Source organism: Cebus imitator, unplaced genomic scaffold (genome assembly GCF_001604975.1).
Source record: "Cebus imitator isolate Cc_AM_T3 unplaced genomic scaffold, Cebus_imitator-1.0 Scaffold444, whole genome shotgun sequence".
Taxonomy (NCBI): domain Eukaryota; kingdom Metazoa; phylum Chordata; class Mammalia; order Primates; family Cebidae; genus Cebus; species Cebus imitator.
This window is the reverse complement of record NW_016107759.1, coordinates 1,096,587-1,106,128: the sequence shown is the minus strand read 5'-3', so window position 1 is coordinate 1,106,128 and position 9,542 is coordinate 1,096,587. Positions and strand designations below refer to the sequence as shown.

Here is a 9,542-nt window from a genome sequence, read left to right as displayed (position 1 = left end):
CCGGTCACCTCTGCACCCTTCTCTCCCCAGGAGGCCTTCCGGGTCCCTCCGCAGACCCCCACATCCCGCCTGGGCACCCCTGCTGATGGGGCGGGGCTGGGACTGTGTCCTGAGCAAAGTCACTTGAGTTGCTAGAGCCCAGAGCCAATAAAACCCACTGACGCGTGCGGGAGCCCTGGGAGCAGCCTGCCCAGGATGTTTGCTCCCGCCACGCCCCCGCCACACTCTCAGGTGGCCTGCAAGGGGTCTCGGCTCTGCGGCCCCTGAAGAAGTTCCGGCCACCCACAGGCCCTCACTACCCGGAGGGGTGAGGATTCAGGGGCCCAGGGCCCGAGCTCCTCCCATACACACCCCTGACCCCTGCAGGCCTTTCATGCTGCTGCCCCAGGGGTATCTGGGCCTCGGCCCCTTCCCCGTGGCCCCTTCCCCGTGGCCCCTTCCCCGTGGCTCTGTGCTGTCCACACCTGCCCAGCCTGGTCCCGGAACGTCCTCAGCCTCCTCAGCCCACCGAGTCCATCGGACCCCGGGGTCTTGTTCTCCGATGCGCCCCAAGCGGGAGCCAGCTGGCTGTCACTGCCCCTTCCCCAGGCCTAGCCAGGGGCTGCCTCTGCCTCGTGAGCACCCCTAGGGCCCCCGCCCCGGGCCAGGCCGCTGCGTGCTCCCCTGGACGCCTCACAGCCTCCGAGCACCCACTGCGTCTGCCTCCTCCTACCTCTGGTCCAGTCTCCGCTCTCAAGCTGCAGTGAGTGCGGCTTCTTTTTCCTTGGGGCAGCATGGGTCAGAACGTGGGGGACCTGCATTTGCTCCTCTCTCTGGCTTGACCCCCACAGCTCACCCCCTGTGCCCTGTTGCCTCTGAGCCCTCACAGAGGCTGTTCCTTTGGCCCGGGGTGCTCCTCCAGCTAAACCTTGATCCCACGACCCAGCCCTACGCTGGAGTATGGCAGGTGCGTTTGTCCAACGGGGACACGTGTTCAGCCAGCACAAGGGCCCACGGGCAGGAAGTCCCAGGCCCAGCTGTGGGGCCGCCATGGCCAGCCCACTGCCCCCAGAGAGTCAGCGTGGGAGGGTCCTGCATGTCCGGGAGGAGGAGGCCGTGCACGGCAGGTTTGGTTTGTGGGGAGGGTGTGCGCCTGGCGGGGGCAAGGCTTTGACCGAAGGCACAGATGGGGTTTGCACGTGGCCAGGACCAGACTGGGGAGGCCAGCGGGTTCGTGAAGCTGGGGCCTGGGACTGGCAGGAACCGGGGTCCCAGGGGCTTCAGGCTGGACGAGGCGGGGAGCAGGGTACCCGAGGCTTGCAGCTGGGCCAAATGGGGTGGCGCTCGAGGGCATCTTCACCGGAGAACGAGGGCGCTGGCGCCTCTGTTCGCCCCACATGGCTGCCAGCCCCTTGGGGAGAGTGCACGGAGTCCAATCAATTGGAGAAATTGATCTCAGCAGGGATTTCCGAGCCATCTGCTAGGTCCCCAGAGCCTTCCAAGCGGATGAACTTGGCACCCAAATCCCCGGGGAGGCAGGTGGGGGGGGCACTGTGGTGTGAAAGGGCCTCAGTTTCCCCCAGGGCACCCTGGATCCACCCCTCCTTGGTCGCTCAGAGGCAGAGCCTTGTGGACCTGCTGGAGAGGCCCCCACACTCCCCCTATAGCTATTGAGAAGCCCAGGCAGCCCGCTCAGGGCGGCTGTGAGAGGCAGCTCCAGCCTCAGACCCCAAGCAGCGTCTGCCATTCTTCACCCCGTTCATGAATTCCACGTCTCCCCGCTTCCTGCTGGGCATTCAGCCGCCCCCGTCCCGGCCCTGTCTGGCTCAGCGGGGCTGGGGCGGGGGGTCTCGCCCTGTGTTGGGCCTCAGGGGAGCCTGGGCTCCACTCTGGTCTGTGCTGGCTGCACTCAGCTCCAGGGACAATATTTGCTCGGGGAAAGAATCAAACATTTATCCTTGAGTTTATACAGGGGAGCAACTGTCAAACACACGTGTCCTCATCGCTCGGACGCTTCCCAGGCCTGACCTCGGCCGAGGCCTTTCCCTGCCGGGCTCTGCCCACGCTCAGCCCACTCCCTGCACCCTCCCAGGAGGATCGGGACCTGCTCTGAGTGACCAGAGCACAGGTCAGGGCCGGTGCCGGGCAGGGCAGAGGGGTCTCTGGGCCTTCTCCTTCCAGCCTCAGAGTGAGGCTCTGGGTCTGGGGCACCAGGAGAAGCTGGCGTTTGGGGTGGGGGAGGTGGGACAATTCTAGGTGGGGTTCAGCAGGATTCCCAGGACCTGGCATTCCACCACCCACGCGACCACTGCCTCCCAGCAGCGCTGTCCGCCCACTGCCGCCTGGATGACTGTCCTCTGCTCCTGTCCCCGTTCCCTCTCCCGGGCCCGGAGCCCCTGCCCCAAAGCAGAAGAGACAGCTGCAGGTTCCCCATCCTTTCCAGTCCCTGACCCTCAGGTCCTCCTCCATGAGGAGCCCTCCCTCCAGTGCCCCCAGGCACACCCGTACCAGGCCCTCCAGACAGAGCCAATTCAGCGCAGCGCAGACACCTGCACCCCAGAAGCCTGGAGGGCCAGAGCCTCCACCCCAACCTCAGCCCCTGGCTCTCCTCTGCGCCAGCTGCCTCCATGCCTCTCCCACGGGGAGCCCCCTGCTTCCTTCTCTGGGACAGGGTCCCCAGGGGGGTGCCGGGCAGCAGGTGGGGCCCCAGGGCCACACCCTGGCTGACCGAGGGCCGCCCAGCCACACTCCCTCACACCTGTGTCCTGATTCCACACAGTGCGGGGAAGGCGTGGTGCTGGGGCCCTGGGCAGGGACTCCAGGGGACCTGAGTCAAGCCCTTTCAGTTGTCTTTAATTTATCAGAGCAGCAGGTGGCTCAAGCTGACCCTAGGGCACCGGCAGCTGGGGGGCCGGGCAGGGCAGGCCCCTGCCGTCAGGAAGACCTTCTTGTCTGGCTGGTCTTCTGGAAACGTCTCTCCCCCGTGGGGAGGCTGGCATGGGCTGGGGCAGGATGGATGGTGAGGGGGCCCTGAGGACTTACAAGAGCCCCTCACCAGCCTGGCCACCTCCCCCACCTCCCAGGAGCCCCCGCGTGGCAGACAGGCGGGAGAGGGTGGTCTGTCCCTGTGGGGGGCCTTCTGCCCTGTGTCCACCATAGCCTGGCCTCAGGCAGCTCCATCCTCACCCCACCGCCGCAGGGAAGCATCATGACTGGCAGGCAGGTGAGGGGTGGGGTCACTGCAGTGCAACCCCTGCCCCTGGGGGTGACACGGCCGCCCGCCCCCGCCCGCCCTCCATGCCCCTCACAGCTGGCTGGTCTGCATGAGCCCGTTGGCCTCTGCGCCGTGCGCGGGCGGTGTGGCCTCCTGTTGCTGCCGGCTCCTGTCTGGCCGCAGCTCCGTGGCGTCAGTGTCCTTGGCGCCAGAGCCCTTGCAGAGGCACAGAACCTTCCGGAAGCTCTGGCGGAAGTTGTCGGAGAGGAAGCCGTAGAGGACCGGGTTGGCGCAGCTGTTGGCGTAGGAGAGGATGACCACGAAGAAGTAGAGGCCGGTGGAGGCGGGCTCCTGGGGCAGCGCCACCGCCAGGTTGACGATGTTGACGGTGAAGAATGGCAGCCAGCAGCCCGCGAACACCAGCACCAGCACCACCACCATGCGTGTCACCTTGCGCTCCGAGCGCCGCCGCGCGCAGCCCACGCGCACGCCCGCGGTCCTCACCTTCACCACGATGAGCAGGTAGCACAGGCAGATGACCAGTAGCGGCCCGAAGAAGCCCAGCACGGCCGCGTAGACCACGAAGACGGCGCTCCACAGCGCCACCGGCTCCGGCCAGCTCACGTTACAGGTGCCGCCGTCCTGCACGTCCGCGAACACCAGCACAGGCAGCGACATGCACAGCGACAGGGCCCAGGCCGCGGCGCTTGCCATCCTGGCCACGCGCGGGCGGCGCCAGCGGGCGGAGGTCAGCGGGCGCACCACGGCCAGGTAGCGGTCCACGCTCATGACCGTCAGGCAGAAGACGCTGGTGAACTGGTTGATGCCGTCCAGCGTCATGACCAGGCGGCACAGGACGCGGCCAAAGGGCCAGAAGGACGCGGCGTTCTGCGTGGCCAGGAAGGGCAGCCCCAGCATGAGAAGGACGTCGGCCACCGCTAGGTTGAGGATGTAGATGTTGGTGACCGTCTTCATCCTGGCACAGCGCAGCACCACGTAGATGACCAGCGCGTTTCCGCCCAGCCCTGCCGCGCACACCAGCAGGTATAGCACGAGCACCAGCACCGCCCGGGCCCCCGGCGACGGCGACAGCCCCACCATGGACCTGTTACCCGAGGAGGAGGCGTTCCAGCCAGAAACGGAGGCCGGGAAGAGGGGCTCCATGGCGGCAGCCGGAGGGCGCGTCGGCTCTGCGAGAGAAGAGGGGAGGACGCCGGGCGGTGAGGCCGTGAGCGGGCACGTCCAGGTATTCCTCCCTCCCCGCCCGGCCCAGTCTGGCCCCACCCGCCGGGAGGCTGGGATCACCGGGTAAACACGATTAGTCATGTTCAGCTCGGCCAGGAATCACATTAAGCAAATTGTTTGGAAAACAAGCCAGGACAGGAAGGAGCGGCGGGCAGGTGGCCCCGGGAGCCCAGGACGGCCGGCCGCTGTCAATACCGTGACCCGGCACCGGTAGCGCCTGGCCTGGCTGCGGCACCGTGAGGCCAGCACCTGCATCTCCCTAGAGCCCCTCAGAGCCTGCTGTCCGTGTCTCCCAGGTAAGGAGCAGAAGCCCGGTGGGCGGCACCTCCCAGGGTGCATGGCGAGGGGCGGCAGCAGAGAGAGATGAGGCCGGTGGTTGGCGCCCGCCCTGCCCGGGACGCAGGAGTGGAGAAGCGGCTGGACGGGGTGTCACTGCTGCAGCCTCGAGGGACTCTTGCCGGGCTGCACCTGCCCCTTGGCCCCCTGCACCTCTCGCCGGGCCATCGTGGGGACCTGTCCCCCCCATGGCAATGACAGACATCTGCAAACCCAGGCGGGAACACAGCACAGGGGCTGGGCAGACACCGCGCCTCCCCACGGGGCAGCTGCAGAGAAGCAAACAGACAAACCACTCAGAGCAGCCACGTGGAGCCCCAGGAGTCGCACAGGGCGAAGGAGGGGGAACCGTGGGGCGGCCCGAGGGAGAAGCTGCAGCGTGGGGCACGGGCGGGTCACAGGCACAGGTGTGGGGGCCCCAGCTGCCTGACACTGCCTGTCCCGTAGGAGCTTGGAGCCCCCTCCTAGGACCTGGAACCCCCGACGGTGGCCCAGAGAGAGAAAAGGGGGGACATGGGGGAGGGTGGGCTGGGAATAGTAACAGCTGTGGGTTCCAGGCTTGTATATTGTTTTTGTGTGTTTCTGTGTGTTTGAAATCAGTCATAAAAACGATTCTCACGCCTGTCATCCCAGTGCTGTGGGAGGCTGAGATGGGAGATCACCTGAGGTCAGGAGTTGGAGACCAGCCTGGGCAACATGGTGAGACCCCATCTCTACAAAAAATACAAAAACTAGCCAGGTGTGGTGGCGGGCGCCTGTAGTCCCAGCTACTCTGGAGGCTGAGTAAGGAGGATCATTTGAGCCCAGGAGGTGGAGGCTGCAGAGAGCTATGATTGCACCACTGCACTCCGGGCTGGGTCACAGAGTGAGATCCTCTCTCAGAAAGAACATCAGGCCGGGAGCGGCGGCTCACACCTGCAATCCCAGCACTCTGGGAGGCTGAGGCAGGAGGATCGCCTGAGGTCAGGAGGCGGAGGTTGCAGTGAGCTGATATCAGGCCAGTCCAGTCCAGCCTGGGCAACAGAGTGAGACTCTGTCTCAAAAATAAATGAATAAATAAAAAGATCAGTGCCTCCCCTGACAAGTGGGGTGGAGGAAGGTCGGACGTTTGGGTTGACCCTGGGACTCTGTGACTCTGGGGGTGGCCAGCAGAGAATCAAAGCGCCCCTCAGGATCCAGACCAGGGACAGGTCCCTCCCTGGGGGGACCCTGGCCTGAGTGGGAGTGGAGCCGGCCGTAGTGACCCCAGCATGCGCTGTCCGGAGCCCTGGGCCTGCTCAGCTGACCGGCTGTGACCCCTGAGGCACCTCAGAGCACAGGACACCCCCAGCAGCTGCCAGGGAAGGCCACAGTCCTGGCAGGGGGCTGCGGGGTTGGGCCGAGGCCACTGACATCTGGTAGACAAGGAAAGGAGAGCTGGGTGTTGGGGGGCGAGAACACAAGGCTGACAGCCACAAAGAGAAAGCCCTGTGTCCCCAGCAAACCCAGAAACCAGCATCCCCAGGCGCACGTGGCCCAAACGTGCTGAGAAATACAACTCGGAAAACGAACAGGGCCGGTGCACCCGTGGATTCATCTCGGGGGAAATAAAAATAACCAGCTAATAGGTACGCTTAGCCTATGTTTACACACGTGTGGGATCCACGGAGAAGGCACGGAAAAATGCTGGGAAATAAATTTGGCTTCTGTCTAAGAAGTAAAATGAACAGGCACCTATTTTTAAAAATCACACATCTTGGATGTAAAAAAATACAATCATTTATGGGGGAAAAAGAACTACAAAAGTGGTCAGAAGCAGCTCCCGTCTGCACAGCGCTGAAGAGAGAATCGGGGACTGGAAGAGGGTTGATGGATCGGCAGGAACGGTGCCAGCAGAAGGTCAGGAAAGGGCTGTGTGGGGTCCCAGGGGAGAGCGTGGCTGGGCTCCCCTAGAACTGGTGACAGGGTCCCGTCTGGGAGCCACCCGTCCTGTGCGGCGCAAAGGAATGAAAGGGCATCCCCGTCAACTGCGGTATCCGGGCAAAGAGAAACCCTCAAGGAAGCCAGCCAGAGACAGGACAGAAACACACGGGCAGGACTTAGACAGTTGCGGCAGTGGCCTCCAAAGCAGGGTGTGGGGAGGGAGAGAAAAAGGGTGGGGGCAGACAGAGAGAGAGGGCGCTGTCACCCTAGAACCCCCACCCAGTAGAGCGCCGCCCAGCCACGAGGGAAAAGACATTTTCTGTTTTGCTGGAGCTGCTGCCCGAGGAGCTCCTGGGCTGGGGTCGGGCTGGAGCCTCCAGCCGCGTCTGCTCCTGGCAGGGACAAGGCCTCTCCCGGGAGGACTCAGACAGGGGCCTTCCGGGAAGCAAGCTCCCACAGCAGCGGTGGACCAGCGATTTTCCACTCCCTGGGGACTGGCACCGAAATTCAACGCATCACGTTTACGGCTCCCTCCGGCTGCCTGTGGGGCGTGCATTCCGGAAGGACAGTGGTCTACAGACAGCCGTGGGCTGTTGGAGTCCGGGTGGACGGGACAGCATCCCAGCTGCTGAGGCCTCTGAGCCTCGGCCCTCCCTGGGGAGGCGCTTTGGCCCACTCCTCCGTACCAAGGAGGCCAGGTAGAGGAGCCACCGACAGTGGGGCAGGGAGAGGGCGGCTGTGGGGCTCCGGTCCATCTCCAGAACAGGCCCTGGGTCCCCAGCACCTCTGGCTCCTGAATACTTGAGTTTTTGCTTTTGAGATGGGGTCTCGCTCTGTTGCCCAGGCTGGAGTGCTGTGATGCGATCCCAGCTCCCTGCAGCCTCAACCTCCTGTGCTCAGGTGAGCCTCCTGCCCCAGCCTCCCAAGCAGCTAAAACCAAATTCCCGTGTTTGTAGCTTCAGAGGAGCTACTCGGGCCCCCAGGTCCCGGCTCTGCAGCCCCCAGGCTCCAACTCCAGAGGTAGACTTGAGAGCAGCCAAGAACAAAAATAGGCCATTACTGCTGTACCTAACTCTTGGAACATAATTCTGTAAGAGCCATTATTCGGAAGCAGTCATCTTCTGAGTCATAAAATTACACACTCACAGGGAAATTGTCCCCATGGCCCTGTCCCTTGTGGGTGGGGGGACAAGGACAGCAGGAGGGGGCCAGCGCTGGGGACTTCTGATCTCCAGCCCTCAACCGGGAAGGGATCTGCGCAGCCAGCATGTAGCCTGACGGCACTGGGAGCAGATCCCGGCCCTGCCCCACCGCCCCACACCAGCCTCCAGGTCCTGGGTAAGTCCCGGGCTTCTCTGCGCCCAGCTGCTGGCAGAGGCCACTCCTGCAAACCAGAGCAGATGAAACCGAGCGAGCTCCTGTGTGCAAGGTGCTGGGCACTGTGTCGGCATACACAGGGCGCTCAGTGATCGCCCCCACAGCTGCCCTCAGCAGCCCAGCCTCTCCCCACCCTCCAGGAAGCCACCAGGCTCCCCAGAGAAGCACAGCACCCACGATTCCCGAATGCCTGATTTTTTGTTTTTGAGATGGCGTCTCGCTCTGCTGCCCAGGCTGGAATGCGGCAGTGCGATCATAGCTCACTGCAGCCTCGACCTCCTGTGCTCAGGCGATCCTCCTGCCTCAGCCTCCCAAGCAGCCTGAACCACATGGCTAGACCTGTGCCCTGCCAACCCCTTCCAGGTTAGCCCAGCACGAGGTCGGGGAGCCGGGTCCTTCACGGGGGCAGCAATGCAGCTGCAGCTTGGAGGGGCTGCATATACCCGTCCCCTACACACGCCATCTGTCCCTGTGGCAGGCAGCCTGTGGTCAGGGCACACACCCTCCCCAGGATGGGAAAACTGAGGCAGGTGTGGGCCAGCCTGGAGCAGTAGCAGCAGCAAGGGGTCAGGCTGGCACTACCCCTCCCCTGCGCTCTGCAAACGCTTCCTAGGCCACCCTCCACTCCTGGAAGCCCTGCCGGGTCTCGCCCTAGAAATCCACGCTGGGCCCCTGTCCTTGGTGCTATTGACCCGTTTCCACCCCCGAGGCTCTCTGGCAGTCCCCACCCACATCCCTGGAATCGCTGCCTTCAGAAAGGGCTCAGCCTGGCTGGAACCTTCCCAAACTTCTGTCAGCACGCGCTCCGCTCTCACCTCGAGGGGGCCCCAGGCAGGCTGGCAGGGCGGGGAGAGCGGGCGGGCAGGTGGGCAGGCCTGGGGTCGGGGAGGAGCGCCCAGGGCACACACCCCAGGGGCGTGTTCTCTATTCAGGGGAGGGCGGAGACCCCTGGAGGGGTCCGGACACACGCGGGGCCTCGGACAGGAGGCGGCTCTGTTCCCGCCGGCAGGGGTAACACCCCAGCCTCCCAGTGCTGGGTCTCAGGGAACCCGTCTGGGGGTGCCAGCTCACAGGACCGCAGTGCTGGCCTCTGCCTGCTGCCTTCCAGGAGCTCAACGCCCCGGCTGGGCGCAGCCAGGAGACGGGAGGGATGGAGGGTCTGGGAGCGGAGGAAACGAGAGGGGAGGGACCCCCGGCGGCGGCAGGAGAGCCCCGCGGGTGTGCAGAGGGCGCGCGGGGGACAGCGAGCGTAGCAGGCGGGGGGCGCAGGGCGGGACCCCGGGCCGGGGCTGCGCACACAGGGTGAGCGCCCCAGCGGGGATAACGGAGCAGCGCGGGACCCCGTGCTGCCGAGGGCAGGCGTCGCCCGCGCAGGAGGGGGAGACCGGGGCGGGCGGCACTCACCTGGGTGGAGGCGCCCTCTGGCTGGGGAGCCCCGGCGTCCGCGCGCGGAGCTGGTTCTGGGCTCTCGGGCGGGCGCCGGCTGGGA

The 9,542-nt window shown here is 65.0% G+C and overlaps 1 protein-coding gene across 1 annotated transcript; it reads right to left on the bottom strand.

Annotated features, from left to right (window-relative positions):
- On the bottom strand, nt 1-9,512 carry SSTR5 (somatostatin receptor 5). Its single transcript, XM_037732323.1, has 2 exons — nt 9,458-9,512; nt 1-4,383 (listed from the first exon to the last, which is right to left on the bottom strand). Exon 2 carries the CDS (start codon nt 4,355-4,357, stop codon nt 3,284-3,286), a length of 1,074 nt encoding a protein of 357 aa, XP_037588251.1. The 5' UTR covers nt 4,358-4,383; nt 9,458-9,512; the 3' UTR covers nt 1-3,283.
- Between the last annotated feature and the right edge of the window lie 30 nt (nt 9,513-9,542).

Excerpts from the sequence above, each read along its gene's own strand:
- SSTR5 (XM_037732323.1), bottom strand. The coding sequence starts at position 4,357 with ATGGAGCCCCTCTTCCCGGCCTCCGTTTCTGGCTGGAACGCCTCCTCC.